Here is a 16,211-nt window from a genome sequence, read left to right on the forward strand (position 1 = left end):
TTTTTGAAGGGAACACCAGTCCTGGGGAATAACTGCCTCCTTGTTGACTTTGTTTTATCTTCTCTTGTTGCTTTCTTGTTTTATCCTTAGATAAAAAGCAAGCCTCCAATATTATACTGATGCCACACGCACACTCCACTCTCCAGCTCCAGTCCAGAGAACACAGGCAGGTCACGGACCGGTCGCGGTCGGGGCCGCTGTACCAAGGCAAGCTGCGGGGTACCGCCCGGCACATCACTCGAGCCTGCTGCGATGCGGTGCCCCAATTAATTTTCCCTTTCGTGGGTTGTGAATAGTTAACAGTTTACGATTAAATTATAAAAGGAAATACTCACCGTATAGTAGGATAGTAGACCCGTCTGCTGGTCTAACACAAACCAGCGATACTGCCATCCTTTCATGACATTTGTCCATTTGCTAAGTGGTCCCTCAAGTCCAAGGGCGTTTGGCCTGGCCGACGACATCTTGAAATGCAAACTGAATGTTACAGCGCCATCTCTAGTTTGTTTTCAGGATAGCCCGCAAATTTTGAAAGGGATTTTCCCTTCGCGAAATATATCGGCGGATCGCGGAGCGCGCGCCTTGAATGATCCTGCGTTTGTTGAGCTGAGAACAACGTTGTAAGAAAACGTTTTTACAATTGCCTTAAGTTAAGCCTTAAGGTAAAGTTGGCTCTATTTAAGTCTCCAGTAGTAAGCCGAAAGCAACCATCGAGTTTGTTTTAACTTTTATAATTATACACAAGAAATTGAAAAGTGAAATCGCCACGCGGGCCGGAGCCGGAGGACAGCGCAATTACCACAAACAGCCCAGGCACAGCACAAGACATGCAGGATCACAATTCACGGGGAAGCTAGCGCTAGGAGGAGTCATCAACGGCAACGCCCAAGTTAGTGGTGCCATTATATACAAATAATGCATGCAGCCGAGTGCGTTAGTGGAAATGCAGAGCACGCACGGTTTCTTTAGATAGGTGCTGCACTGTGCATGAGCCGCTGGCTAAAGAGTAAAGTAAAGAAACCTAGACAGCTGGCAGCCGTCTGTTTCGAGGAGTTTTTTAACATTTAATTTTTGTCTCGCCTGCATAGCAGAGCGAGACTATAGGCGCCGCTTTTCCGACGGCGACGGCGGCGTCAACATCAAATCTTAACCTAAGGTTAAGTTTTTAAAATGACATCATAACTTATAAAGTATATGGACCTAGTTCATGAAACTTGGACATAAGGTTAATCAAGTATTACTGAACATCCTGCCTGAGTTTCAGGTCACATGACTAAGGTCAAAGGTCATTTAGGGTCAATGAACTTAGACCATGTTGGGAAAATTATTTTCAAAATCTTAACCGAAGGTTAAGTTTTTGAAATGACATCATAACTTAGAAAGTATATAGACCTAGTTCATGAAACTTGGGCATAAGGTTAATCAAGTATTAGTGAACATCCTGCTCGAGTTTCAGGTCACGTGACCAAGGTCAAAGGTCATTTAGGGTCAATGAACTTTGGTCAAGTTGGGGGTATTTGTTGAATTACTATCATAACTTTGAAAATTTATGGATCTGGTCCATGAAACTTAAACATAAGGTCAATCAAGTATTAGTGAATATCCTGTCTGAGTTTCAGGTCACATGACCAAGGTCAAAGGTCATTTAGGGTCAATGAACTTTGGCCGTGTTGGGGGTATTTGTTAAATTACCATCCTAACTCTGAAAGTTTATGGATCTAGTTCATAAAACTTGGACATAAGAGTAATCAAGTATCACTGAACATCCTGTACGAGTTTCAGGTCACATGACCATGGTCAATGGTCATTTAAGGTCAATGAACTTTGGCCGTGTTGGGGGTATTTGTTAAATTACCATCCTAACTCTGAAAGTTTATGGATCTAGTTCATAAAACTTGGACATAAGAGTAATCAAGTATCACTGAACATCCTGTACGAGTTTCAGGTCACATGACCATGGTCAAAGATCATTAAAGGTCAATGAACTTTGGCCGTGATGGGGGTATTTGTTGAATTACCATCCTAACTCTGAAAGTTTATGGATCTAGTTCATAAAACTTGGGATATAAGAGTAATCAAGTATCACTAAACATCCCCTGTGAGTTTCAGGTCACAAAACCAAGTCAAAGGTCAGTTAAGGTCAATAAACTTAGGCCATGTTGGGGTAATTGTTGAAGTGCCATCATAACTTTGAAAGTTTATGGATAGAGTGAATGAAATGTGGACATGGGTGTAGTTGACAGTCTAAAGTCTCCGTTCAAATGTAATTTATGGTCAATGAACTTGGTATTATTTCATTATATGAATTATGTTTTTGTGAATGATTATTTTATAGTAGTTTTCAAAGTTAGCACTGCTGCTATATTAAATTGCGTAATGCAGGCGAGACTGCCAGAGGCGTTCCACTTGTTTTATTATTTCTCCTCGTATACAGCCGGCTCGCTATCGTGCAGCCACCATTAGGGGGGTAACAATGCAAAATCCCCCCGACGGGACTCATTGATTTTTGTCTTTATTTCATAAAAATATATAAAAAGAAATGTACCAAAAAAAAAAAAAAGATTATTATTCCGTTTTGGCCTGAAATGCACCAAAACGGGGAAAAAACAGTGACTTACTTCGGCTGTCGCGTAACTTCACTTCCCTGTTTTATCCGAACTTAATACATAAACATATGCTTATGGCCATTGAGTCCCTGTAAAGATCGAGCTAGAACTTCGGTCTCTGTATTTTGAAGAGTGGAGCCAACGGAGTTCAGCAGAACAACCAACATAACAGAGACCGAAGCTTTTGGTCTTGAAGAAACCTAGACCAAAAGCTTTGGTCTCTGTTATGTTGGTTGTTCCGCTGAATTCCGTTGGCTCCACTCACCAAATACAGAGACCGAAGCAGTTCTAGCGCGATCTGTACAGGGGACTCAATGGCCATATGTTTATGTATTAAGTTCGGATAAAACAGGGAAGTGAAGTTGTGGGACAGCCGAAGTAAGTCACTGTTTTTTCCCCTTTTAAGTTTATTTTTCCCCGTTTTGGTGCATTTCAGGCCAAAACAGAATAATAATCTTTATTTTGGTACTGTTCTTTTTATATATTTTTATGAAATAAAGACAAAAATCGATGAGCCCCGTCGGGAGGATTTTGCATTGTTAACCCCCTAATGGTGGCTGCACGATAGCGAGCCGTCTGTGTACAAGGAGAAATAAAAAATAATAAAAATGTTAAAAAAACTCCTCGAAACAGACGGCTGCCAGCTGTCTAGAAAAAACCAAGCTTTCTCTGCATTTACTTTTACGCACGACAGAGCAAGTGCTAGGGACAGTGATTTTCCGTTTCAAAAAATTGCCTTTTCCGTTTCAGAAAATCTCAAATTCCGTTTCAGCATGTCAGAAAACGGAAATTCCGTTTCCCCATAGACTTTGTACACACGGAAAAGTGACAATTCCGTTTTATACATTGAATAGCAAAATTACAACACTCGCACTGGTCAAAATTTGTATCTGCTACTGTACCAACAACACAATAGAATCCGTTCTAATCGGATCTATGCGGGTGCATAAAATATTTTTCCAACCCCATTTAGCATGCATACATCCTCACCTTTCACATTATTAGCATTATTTCACAGTGAAATGATATTTCATCGATAATCTTGGGGTTTTTTGGACATCGTTATCATCAGTCAACGCTTTTGCCAATCCGCCATCTTGGATTTTAAGACCACGATATCGTGCTGTTACATCTTCAAACGTAGAGGGCAGCAACACACGACCGTGTAGTGAACGATATGTGCAGTGAAGTGGTATTGCATGTGAAGTCCAACCCGGCCGGCCGGGTACAATCGAGTGCGCTGATGTCGAGTGCAGTCACGATGTGTGAATTGTCATGAAAGTAGCGAAGTGAGATCGTGTTTTCTGGGGTTTCGTGGCCATTAAATATTCTCATTTTGTTGTGATTTTGGAGTAATTTCTGTTGCTATTCTGTGTATTTTGAGGGAAAATACGTTTTCCGTGATTTTCCGTTTGAAATGCCACTTTCCGTTTCAAAAGGCCCTTTCCGTGAATTCCGTCTGTTTTCCGCGATCGCGGAAAATCACTGTCCCTAAAGTGCATTATTTGTTTTATAAAATAGCAAAACAGAAATTCTTAAAAAGTTACAGTACAGTTTTGTTGGACTTCTACCGCACTGGTCTGCTTGAGCGTGCAATGTCAATTTTCGTTGCGCACCTTTTGCACTGCCGTGCATGCACAAAAAACGTTGGATGTCATGTGATGCTTATTGGCCAATCGTGATGCTTGAAATAATACACCTATTGGAAAGAGTTCCATATGCACCCCCACCAAAAATAACATTGAAAGAGTGTTGAGACTTCCGGTTCGTTCACTTCAGATTTTTCCATCATTTTTTGTCTCGCCTGCGTAGCGGAGCGAGACATAGGTATCACTATTTCCGGTGTCGTCGTCGTCAACAATTGTGTTGTACACCCAATAACTTTCTATAGCTTCGAGGTGGGATCACCAAATTCATAACAGAGGTCCATCTCCTGAAGGCACAGGTCAAGTTCGAATATGAGTCAAATTGGAATAAGGTCAAAGGTCAATGAACTTTCCATGACTGGCACTGTGCTGTGTTGTACACATAATAAATTTCTATATCTTCGAGGTGGGATCACCAAATTCATACCAGAGGTCCATCTCCTGAAGGCACAGGTCAAGTTCGAATATGAGTCGAATTTGAATAAGGTCAAAGGTCAATGAACTTTCCATGACTGGCACTGTGCTGTGTTGTACACGTAATAACTTTCTATATCCTCGAGGTGGGATCACCAAATTCATACCAGAGGTCCATCTGAAGGCACAGGTCAAGTTCGAATATGAGTCGAATTTGAATAAGGTCAAAGGTCAATGAACTTTCCATGACTGGCACTGTGCTGTGTTGTACACATAATAACTTTCTATATCTTCAAGGTGGGATCACCAAATTCATACCAGAGGTCCATCTGAAGGCACAGGTCAAGTTCGAATATGAGTCGAATTTGAATAAGGTCAAAGGTCAATGAACTTTCCATGACTGGCACTGTGCTGTGTTGTACACACAATAACTTTCTATAGCTTCGAGGTGAGATTGCCAAATTCATAACAGAGGTCCATCTCTTGAAGGTGCAGGCCAAGTTCAAATGTGAGCCGAATTTGAATAAGGTCAAAGGTCAATGAACTTTCCATGACTGGCACTGTGCTTTGTTGTACACATAATAACTTTTTATATCTTCGAGGTAGGATTGCCAAATTCAAACAAGAGGTCCATCTCTTGAAGGTGCAGGTCAAGTTCGAATGTGAGTTGAATTTGATTAAGGTCAAAGGTCAATGAACTTTCCATGACTGGCACTGCTGTGTTGTACACACAATAACTTTCTATAGCTTCGAGGTGGGATCGCCAAACTCGTAACAGAGGTCCATCTAAGTCATATAGCATACATGTAGTTTTGACATGCAGTCTCTTCATGACTGCAATATGCAGGCGAGACAACGCTTGGCGTTTGCCTTGTTTACCTTAGTCGGGACTTGAACTCACCTCGTTTTATTTGCAGTCAAGACCTCTTCTCGCTATGCTAGCGAGAAGCGCTGTTACCGGAAGGGGTATTTTAACGATTATCAGCCGATAGTTTTTTTATAAATAGGCTTAACCGCGGCAGCGCAGCCCCAAAAAGGAACATCCCCATGGCTAAGGGTGCCTAACGTGTATCTTGGGCTTGGGGCGCCGGATGTGCTAAGCACAAAGCCTCGGGGCTTGGCTAGTAAAAAGTAAAGACACTATTTAGTCTAGCCCAGCCCAGGCAGAGGCAGAGCCTAATGTTAGCAAATGTTGTTGAAATAGAATAGACCTTGGCTTGGCTTGGGCAATTAGTTTAGTGAGAATTTAATATACTAGCTAGGTGAGACTGACATGCGATGTTGAATTTGAACAGTAAAGTAAGATTAATTTTCTTACTAACTTTTAAGTTTAAACTAAAGTATCTAAGTGTTTTATGCATTTATTATTATTGTCAGGGCGTAATGAAAAGTGAATATCTCCTCCCATCCCAGACCGGCCAGTCTGGTATCAAGACAGTTCCTGCTTATCTCGCTCTTGACTTGTTTCAGTTCAGCTGTTCGGCAGCCGGCAGGTAGCACTGCAGAAATTAAGTCTAGCTGAGATATTACATTTCTGGCGGGGTTGAAATATGCAAGTTACTGAGAATTATCAGGTTTAAGGGTTAGGAATTTAGGAGGTATAGGCCAGTATTCTGAAGTCGGGTTTAACTTAAATTCAGGTTTAAAGTTGTGGTTTAAGTATGGACAGCCAATTGTTACATAAATCACTAACAGTAGGGATATCATACTTTCAGCTCATTCAGCTCTCAAATCATTCATAATTGTCTAGGAAGTATAAAAGATGATTGTCTTCACCATCGATGAATCAGGAAAGAGCACAGTAAACATAAGAAACATACAACTTAATAAAAAATTGATACTTTTGGCTGTCCATACTTAAACCACAACTTTAAACCTAGGTTTAAGTTAAACCCGACTTCAGAATACGGACCATTGGGTTTATGTTAGGTAGTCTGTAGTGTGGACATCTTTCTAAAATCATGTAGGGAGGTTAAGTTGGAGAAACAAAATAAGTTCATTTTCACTTCATATTCCACACTTAAAGTCAAATTGTTAAAATTATTTGATTTCAGGACCAGTATGGCATATGAGGCATTTCCATCTGATGCTGTTGAATCCTTCAACGATCCTGGGATCTACTACGTCCATGAGAATGGAAAGTTGAGAAGTCCTCCAGGACTGGGACATACCTCGCATACTTCTGGTACACCCTTCTCCAATTCAGGACTGCCCAAACTTGCCCCCTTCAACATCGGGATGAGCCCCTCCGACGGAGCAACATGCTTCATCCCCCGATCCTTGTTTCAACAGGTGATCAACTTCGTGGCTCGGAATCTTTGGAGAGTGGAGTCTTTGGTGGGCTTTCCGGATATCGTCGGGGAGCAGCTATTTGAAGCAGCGCAGTCCCAGGGCATATTCACCAACAAACAGCTAAGGTTTACCGGTTTAAGGCTTTTCGTAGAAGCTTATCCCACTGAGGTGAATAACATCTTATCACATCGAAATCTCCTTTTTTGAGAGAGAGAGATTTACATAATATATCAAGGCTGGATTGTATGCACTGAGTTTCTTTTTTCTTTAACTTTTATGTTCAAAATAAAAATAATATAATCTTCCAAAGCTATATGACACCTACAAATTTGCCTTTTTATCTTGCTCATGGATGGTTGATTGTTATGAAAGTAGAAAGTCAAAAGGGGCCTAAGCTTTCGATCCTAGCAGAATCTTCGTCGGAGGCAAAAGTAGGTAGGCCTAAATTAGAATCATGTTACTGAAATTTTGTTGAGACACCATCAAAGAATAAAACACATGTATTGATTCTGTTTATAAGAGTTTCTATTTTGTAAGGTCACATTCAAGCCGGTCCCCTATATGCCTTGAAATTCTTTAAAGGTAAATTCCAGTTTTGGGAACGATCTCAAAATGACTTTTTACAGAATTTAATATAATGATCACCAAAGTGTCTGTTTGTATGAATAAAAAATATGTGCCAAAGGATTCTGGAAGAAATTGTGTAATTGCTGAGAAATAAGCAAAATAAGCGCGGATTCGGTCACTTCCGTCGGGTCTTTATTCCAGCAATAATAATGCACTGTCCCACGTGTGCCTATCTGTGTTGGCGATCTTCAGTGTGATCGTATTTCAGCTTAGATTTTATGATTTCACAAAGTTCAGTTTATGTAACTGTACCAGATCTAGATCCACGATGATATATCAATACTTTACCTTGGTTTTACAGACTTTCTCACGAAATCAGTGTTTTACTGCAAGGCAAAATCATTTTCAATTTTTTTAAAGCTAAATGAACCTACATTTAGCTTTCAAAAAATTGAAAATGATTTTGCCTTGTGTATCATCAGTCACATTATTTGCACTCCAAATGAAAAAAATATATTTCACTCATCATGAATTGAAACATTGACAATTCATGAAATTTATGATTACATCAAAACTTACAATGAGTCATAACCCTCTTATTCTTTGAAGTATGTTATTCTAACACTTTTTATTATTTTCTCATACTTTTTCTTAAATGTCAAAATCAATTTGACATCAGCATGTTGGCTATGTTGCTAATGATAATAAAATTGTTCTCTTTCAGATGTTGTCCAGCCTAAACCTTAGAGGGAACCAGACATTCCTGGATGGCTTTGTTGATGAAATTATTCTCTTTTCTGGTCTCTTGGAGGTTGACCTTGGAGAATGTAGCCTGGAAGAGGATCATCGAATTTGGCCTCACATTGGTAGCTTACCATGGTACGTTGTAGTATCAGTGTTTAAGGTAGAATCCCCAGGGGGGCGATTCCATGCTAGAAAAATCAGCATTTTTTACAACTTTTTTCAACCTGCTGTCCAAACAAATGAGGAACTTCAACTTGTTTTTGTGGTAATAATAAAGCACTAGTGGGTAGTCATGTAAAAAAATGACAACCATCAGAAGAATGACATCCATGGGTGAATTAAAGGAGAAAATGTTGCGTGTTGTACAGGACATTTCTGTACGACACACATTTTCACCTTTAATTCAGCAATAATCAAACATTTTTTGTTGGTTGTCAGTTTTTCACATGGCTACCCACTATAACTTTATCATTGACAACAAAGAAAATTTTATCACTCAAGCATTCAGCTACGAGACGAGAAATTGTTGTTGAAACGTCCCGTACAATACGTATGGAATCGCGTTCTTTGCAAGAACCGTCTTTCTTGCCGTTGATTTATTTTGATGTGTCGTATGGAACTCCTTTTAGATAATTACCTGCAAACATATTTCTTTTATCAGTTAAAATGAACAAAATTGTTCTTTATAAAACGATGTAATTCCTTATGAAATCAGATTAAAAAATCAAATTAAAAGGTAGCTAAAAAATTTATTAGTTAATCATATACTTTAGAAATGCGCCTTATATGGCGTATTATAATAAATGGGCAACGTAAGAGACGATCATTAGAAATATGCTTTCATGCAATCAACCCCAGTTTTCTGTATTTCATTGCATTCACTTTGAACATGGAATTGAAGGAAAATGCAGATTTTTCAGCCAAAAATATTGAAATACAAAAAATTCATTGAAAATCATGAAAATTGATCAAAGCAGAATCTAATGAAACCAAACTTTGCATTTAAATCTGCCCGTCAATCGTTTTTAAAAGTGTTTAGCATATATTTTTCAAGCGTTTTTTCTGGAATGTTGAGTTTTAATAAGACTGACTATTTACAACTGCTGAATCATATGTTTCATAAACATAACCGAAGAATACTGCACAGGAGAACATGGAATTGACACTTTTAGAAATAGGAAAAGTCAGCTCTGTAGTGTAAGGCAATTGTCTGGTTACTTACCATTGGACAATATAAATGCAAGCTTTAAGTAAAAAAAAAACTGAGAAAAGATACATTTTTCTGAATTTGGGATGAGAAAAAGAGAATGAATACACATTCCTGTAAAATCTCATTACCCCATGCCCTCAAAATATATATTATGCAAGTGAAATGTGCTTCCATTTTTTTAGCCTTCAGAGACTTGGACTTAGAAAAACTGGACTGAGTGATGGAATTATGCAGAAACTGACTACGCCCCTGAGATTAATGGGTAAAGGACCAAAAGGACTTCAGGTCCTGGACTTGTCAGGTATGTTTATCTTCTTTACATCTATTAAAGTCCCATCTTGTAGATGGTTGTAATAGATTAGTTTTGATCGGTATCAAGTTGAATTTACATCCCTGAGATTAATGAGTAAAGGTCCAAAAGGACTTGTTAGTTATGTTCATCTCCTATATTTTATCTCGTAAATTCGTTCATCTCTCCATCTTACAAGATTTTAAAAGTAACGAAATCTTGCTAATATTGAACAATGCCTATTTGGCTTGTTGTACGCAAGCATATGGAGGCCTATAAATGTGCAACATTCCGTACCATCCAAAATGTACCGTCGCATGGCTTAGGGAGGCGACGTCACAACATGATTCAAATCATTATGCTCAGTAAATAAATGCAGGAGCAATACACGTAGGGTCCACTAGCTAAATGTGATCTGTTGCTCAGGATATGATGCTTGCTTTTGGGATTTTGCTTTTGGCTTTCAATAATTCTTTCTTCTTTTCAGAGATTAACGTAGGAAAAAAGTCCATTATTTGCTAAATATTTGCTAATTTGGTGGAAGAAGGAGACAGTCTATTCAACAAGGTTTAGCCTAGGTGCATAGATCATCTGGGCAATTCCATAAAATGATCAACCTTTTTTGTACGTCCGAGCCCCATTTTTCTTAAGTCTTACTTCACTTCATAAAATGACCAAGTCATTGTCCTTTGAGAACATTACAGACTGTCAAAAGAACCAGAAATCAGAGACAGAACATTTCATGAATGTCCCACACATAGGGGGCCGTACCTACATATTTTATGGAATCGCCCATCTTTCTTTCACCTCATGTAAAGTCTTATACCATCACACTCATGCCTATGTGCTATTTATATATTGATTGATTTGATTCACTTCAGGAAATGGATTGGTAACAGACCGCAGCGTACGATTCGTGAAGGCATTTCATCATCTAGAAGCTTTGGATGTCACCGGCTGCTGTATCTCTGTGAGTCTAAATCAATAATATTGTCCAATGACAAAAGGAAGCAACTCTTGGATTTTTTTTTCAAAATGTAAATGTTGTGTGGTCCAGTGGTTAGAGCATTGGACTCATAATTGAAAGGTTGTGAGTTTGAATCCATACTCTGCCATTATCTCCACTTTGATAAAAAGGCCTGAGAGTAATATCTGTCGTCTATAAGGTCAGCCACTATGACTGATTAACCTAGATGTAAAATGTTTCCTAGGTAATTGGTTATATACCAGCTTGGCGTTTACCAGAAAAAATGCTGTCCTGCCAAGTTTCTACTGGAGTTACCATACATAGAAACAGAAATTTTTTTTTTTTTTTCTTCAGTTAGATGTTTTTTGTATGCTATACATGGTGCTAAGGAATTGGAGTCTCATCATCCCCAATTTTTGAAATATAGACGCGTCAAAAACAAGTAGCTCTATTTATTTCCACATAAAACAATGACACGAGTCCCTTATTTCCTAAGAAACTCATTCTAAGGAGTCCTCCTTTTTGTCACTGGATGGCAGTATATGGTGGGTTTGGGATTGAAACTCTCATGTTTTATAGATAATTTGAGAGTGAACAGAAAATTGCTCTCTTGACCTACGCAAGTGGGTACAGGGGGCATTTTACTTCTACATAGTACACATTATTTTGCTGACAACACATAGATATTCAAAACTTTTTAGTTTTGAGTGTGACTATGCACAATATCAATAAGGCTTATATAACATTGATTGTGGTTTCATTTCCATTTAATTTAGCACCATTGTTTTTTCGTCCATGAGGAAATTTTTAATTGGTTTTTAAAAGCATATATAAATTAAAAGATAATATTTAAAAATACATGGATTAGAAACAGAAATAGATCTACAGAAATAATGCATCATTGCAAACGGTTTATTTCCAATTGGTCTAATGTCAATTTGTCCAATTGCCAACTTGTCGACTATCATTTGGTCTACCATCAGTTCGGCCATTATGTCTAATTGCCATTTTGTCCAATCATAATTTTCGTCTAATAACCAGTTGGTCCAATAGCCATTTAGTCAATATACCATTTGGTCCAATTGTGTTTATATAATTGTGCAAAAGGATTGAAAATGAAATGTACATTAGACCAACTGGTTATGAGACGAAATGGTCATGGACGAAATGGTGATGAGACGAAGTGATGATTGGACCAAATGGTTATTGGACCAAATGGTTGTTAGGCGAAATGTTGATGGATGGAATGGCATTAGACTAAATGAAAGTAGACTATTTGATGAGTGGACGAGTTGACAGTAGACAAATTGGCAATTTACCATTGCAAACATCAAAAACACATATCAACAGTTATTATCTCCTTTTCATTAAATACAACATAGTTTTGCATGTATATGTTGTTGATATCTTTATTGTACAATGTAATGTAAATATGTAAATGGTGGCTCAGTGGTAAAGCGTCCACCTCATGTACGTGGGGTCGTGGGTTCAATCCTCGGCCAAGTCATACCTAATACCTAAAAAAAATCTGACCTTCTGCCTTCTTGCTAGGTGCTCAGCATTTAGATTGGAGATTTAACATATTATGTTATGCATTGCCCACTGGTAGAGCAGTTTCCAAACTGAAGTGGCTACCCTGGGTAAATAAAACATTATTATTTTATTATTGAATAGTTGTATAAAATCAAATCAGAAGCGTGACACTGTACTTATTGCTTTTAAATACATCCTTTCCTTTGTATGTTAGCCTTATGGATTGAAGCAGCTACAGACTGAACTAACACTGAGACACCTTCGTGATGATGAGATAGATGATGAGGAATTGGATACCTTCTGTAGACCGGTAGAGAACATTGGTTGGGCATCCAAGGTCATTGATGGATGGATCAATGAGACCAAGTTCATCACTGGGCAGAAGACTGTCCCTCAAGGGTGTCCAAAGGCCAGAAAATTCTGTAAGTGATATGCTTTTCTCTCAGGTAAAATTGTCCTTAACCCTGTGCTATAGGTGGGGCTAAATGGCAAGTTAGCCCCAAATATAGTACGGGTTTAAGCTTCGCCCACTTTCATTTTACACAGCAGTTTTGCGAAGTGGGCCAACCCCACCTGTAGTATAGGATTATTTTGCCCTGCAGGGTTAGTCGAGCAATTGCGGTGTTAAGTGTAAAACTCTGGGGTTAAGAGTTGCTGTGAGAAAAGAAACCTGGCCAAGCCCAGGTTGGTTCTCGATGTATGGCCTAGGGGCAATGGAGCCAGCACTGTTGTCCAATCAAAGATAAGTGCTCATAAATGGCTACCAATAGTCCAAGATTACTTAAATTTGTTTGAGAAAAGCAATCATATCCTTAGCCAAGTTAGGCAGAAAATTAGGCCTGTGAGAAAAGAAAAAAAATGAGAGTAAGTTAGGAAAATGTGAGAAAAGCCTAATAAGTGTTCTCTTGTCTTGATTGTGTAACAGATAGATTTTTTTTGTACCATTAATATTTTTTACACGAAACTGATATAAAAACATTAATTATAGTTAAAGGGGGTTCTCTTAGTCCAAAATGTGGTTTTTGCTGACAAATATGATTGACAATATGATTGACCACAGAGATTAGCTTTGTCAAGAATTTGACAATCAAAAATAAAAGGTCATCAACTAAGCAAATTGTTATCATTTTGGTATCCTATATAAAATGTAGCTTTCCAAGGAGGTATGTGCAATCTCCTGTCATCCCCTTTAGTTAAATCAATGTCTAATGACATCTGAGGATATATTTATTTTGCAACAACATTTTGATCTCTCTTATGGGGAGAAAATAAGTCAAAATCTTGTCTTTTATTGTCTAATTAAATTCCTCATAACAAACAGCCGAGGTAATATTCACCTTTCCATCATTTTGAATTGTTCACTTTTGTTGTCTGTTTTTCACGATAGATTCCTCTAAAAGCAAGCAACTTGGATTCATGGATGTCAGCATCAAAACAGCCTTACCGGTCTCTACCTCATCTCCGATTCATATCAGGCTAGTGAGAACTGATAAGGACATAGTATCCATGAAAGAACATTGGCACCAGTCTGGTGAGGAGGTACAGATGAGGTTGAAAGATACCAGACTTTCGTCCACCTTGACTTCAGAGAGGTTCGCTGCAGAATCACAAGGTGAAACAACTGTTGGTAGAGGACAAATGTTGGGAAATCATGTGCTACGTGTTTCAAACCAAGGACCATCAAATTTGTCTCCATGCAAAGGAGAAGAAAGTACACGTGGTAGACTGAAGTCAGGGTTAAAGGTCAAACTGAGAAGGAAGCGGAAGAGGTGTCAGATTGAGGACGAAGCGAGAAAGAGCGGTGCTCATGGTGACCTTGAAGATGATGACAGAGACTTGATGAATAGCTACCTCAATATTAGAAGTGATGGAGATGTTGAGCTTGATAAGACAAGAGATAGATCAAAACTGATGAGAGCAATGGAGTCCTCTTACTGGTAGGAGCCATGTCAAATAGAGACCTGATTGTTGCTGGAATGCTCCCCAAGGAGTGGAGAAAGTCATATGATGGAGATGTTGATCTTGAGGAGACAAGAGATAGATCCAAACTGATGAGAGCAATGGATTCATCACACTGGTAGTAGACATGCTTTCTTAATAGAGACCCGATTGTTGCTGGAATGCCCAGGGAGTGGAGAAAGTGCATTGCATGATGGAGATGTTGATCTTGAGAAGACGAAATAGATACAAAGTGATGAGAGGATTGGATTCATCACACTGGTAGTAGACATGCTTTCTAAATAGAGACCTGATTGATGGTGGAATGCTCCCCAAGGAGTGGAGATAGGCAGTACACGATGGAGATGTAGATCTTGAGAAGAAAAAAGATAGATCTAAACTGATAAGCGCAGCAGATTCGTCATGATGATAGGTACCTGATTGAGTTTGCAATGCTCTCCAGGGAGTGGAGATAGACATTATGGGCTCGAGATTTTGATCTTGATAAGACAAGAGATAGATTCAAGCTGATGAGAGCAATGGATTCCTCTCACTGGTAGTAGCCATGTTGAGAGAGAACTGAGTGATGGTAGAATGCTCCCAGGGAGTGGAAAAAGTGCATTACAGGATAGATATGTTGATCTTCAGAAGATAGATCCAAACTGACAAGAGCAATGGATTCATCTGGCTGGTTTAGGCATGTGGAGAGACCTGATTGATTTTAGAACGCTTCCAGGGAGTGGAGAGAGTGCATTATATGATGTAAATATATAAATATTGATGAGAAAAGAGATAGATCCACACTGATGAGAGCAATGTATTCATATATCACTGATAGTATTCTTGTTTATAGAGACCTTATTGATGTTGGAATGCTCCCCAGGGATTGGACAAAGTGTATTACATGATGGAGATGTTGATCTGGAGAAGAGACAAGAGATATATCCAAACTGGTGAGAGCAATCCAATCATCTCATTGATAGTATCCATGATGATAGAGATCTGGGGCCCGTTTCATAAAGAACTTGCAACTGTTGTAACTTTGCCATTATGGCAACTGCCATGGTAACCTTGATTTTGATTGGCTGATAAGCCCTGTTACCATGGTAGTTGCCATTATGGCAAAGTTACAACAGTAGCAAGTCCTTTATGAAACAGGCCCCAGATGAAGATAGCCCATCTAGAAATTAGACAAAGAGATTTTAGATCAAGATTTCATAAAGATGATTGGAAAGATGAAATGGAATCAATGTCTCACAAAAGTAACCCTGAAGATAAAGATGAGATGAAAACAGCTACCTCAAGATAAAGATTTATGGAGACTAAAAATGATAAGATAAAAAAATTTCTCACTAATAAGTAACTATAATGACCATGTGTGATAATTAGTGACATGTACATCATGATGAAAGACCACCAGGGGAGACTCAACACACGGCCTGTATTTTGAACTCAAAACTTAAACTATGGTTTAAAGTGGGTTTAAATTTTGGCAGCCAAATGTGATGGCAATTTCTATAATCAAATGATTATAATTGGCACTCAAATCATTGCAAATGGTCTTAGAACAATAAATACAATAGTTTTTTCAATATCAAAACATTGGAAAGATCCCAGTAAACCCAAGAACTATTGGAGTGTAAACTTTCTTTGATATGTTATGCTTTCCATACATTCAATAAGAACAATTTTCATACTATTACATAACTAAAACCATTATAATAAATATGATACAAAGCTTAGCATTGAAGTACAAGTGATTTGTACAGTTACATGTTGAAGTTTTTTCATTGTTTCAAATAAAATCTCTGTATAAAATACTCTGTATATTCCAGAATAGTCTGCCCAAGTGCCCATTATCTTTTGTCAGTTTATTGATATTTTCATTGATTGGTTGCTTGATTGGCTCAGGGACGGATCCAGGGGGAGAAGAAAAATTAAAATTTGTAATGTCAAAATGCCATTGAAACCGAGTTGTGCCCCCTCTTTTGAAATTGAAGACTTT

The 16,211-nt window shown here is 38.4% G+C and overlaps 1 protein-coding gene across 7 annotated transcripts; it reads left to right on the top strand.

The window, feature by feature from the left end:
• The first annotated feature begins 356 nt into the window (after nt 1-356).
• LOC129270746 (leucine-rich repeat-containing protein 42-like) lies at nt 357-16,033 on the top strand. Of its 7 annotated transcripts, none has more exons than XR_010295093.1 (8): nt 558-662; nt 6,721-7,126; nt 8,250-8,404; nt 9,662-9,780; nt 10,650-10,738; nt 12,483-12,690; nt 13,656-15,188; nt 15,365-16,033. XR_010295093.1 is itself a non-coding variant. In XM_064106544.1 (8 exons), exons 3-8 carry the CDS (start codon nt 6,728-6,730, stop codon nt 14,207-14,209), a joined length of 1,524 nt encoding a protein of 507 aa, XP_063962614.1. In that variant the 5' UTR covers nt 564-620; nt 746-889; nt 6,721-6,727; the 3' UTR covers nt 14,210-16,033. The 7 variants fall into 7 exon arrangements, 4 of the variants coding, with proteins under 4 accessions (XP_063962612.1, XP_063962614.1, XP_063962613.1 ...); XR_010295092.1 differs by having other exon boundaries at nt 561-889; XM_064106544.1 differs by adding an exon at nt 746-889 and having other exon boundaries at nt 564-620; nt 13,656-16,033.
• The last annotated feature ends 178 nt before the right edge of the window (nt 16,034-16,211 follow it).

The sequence above is a fragment of the Lytechinus pictus genome, chromosome 11 (assembly GCF_037042905.1).
Source record: "Lytechinus pictus isolate F3 Inbred chromosome 11, Lp3.0, whole genome shotgun sequence".
Lineage (NCBI taxonomy): Eukaryota > Metazoa > Echinodermata > Echinoidea > Temnopleuroida > Toxopneustidae > Lytechinus > Lytechinus pictus.

What these genes read in the sequence shown, in the direction of transcription:
- LOC129270746 (XM_064106542.1), top strand. Translation starts at nt 400, where the DNA reads ATGACATTTGTCCATTTGCTAAGTGGTCCCTCAAGTCCAAGGGCGTTT. An exon ending in CACATTGGTAGCTTACCATG is followed by an intron (nt 8,405 to 9,661) that starts GTACGTTGTAGT and finishes CCATTTTTTTAG; the next exon opens with CCTTCAGAGACTTGGACTTA. An exon ending in TCCAAAGGCCAGAAAATTCT is followed by an intron (nt 12,691 to 13,655) that starts GTAAGTGATATG and finishes TTTTCACGATAG; the next exon opens with ATTCCTCTAAAAGCAAGCAA.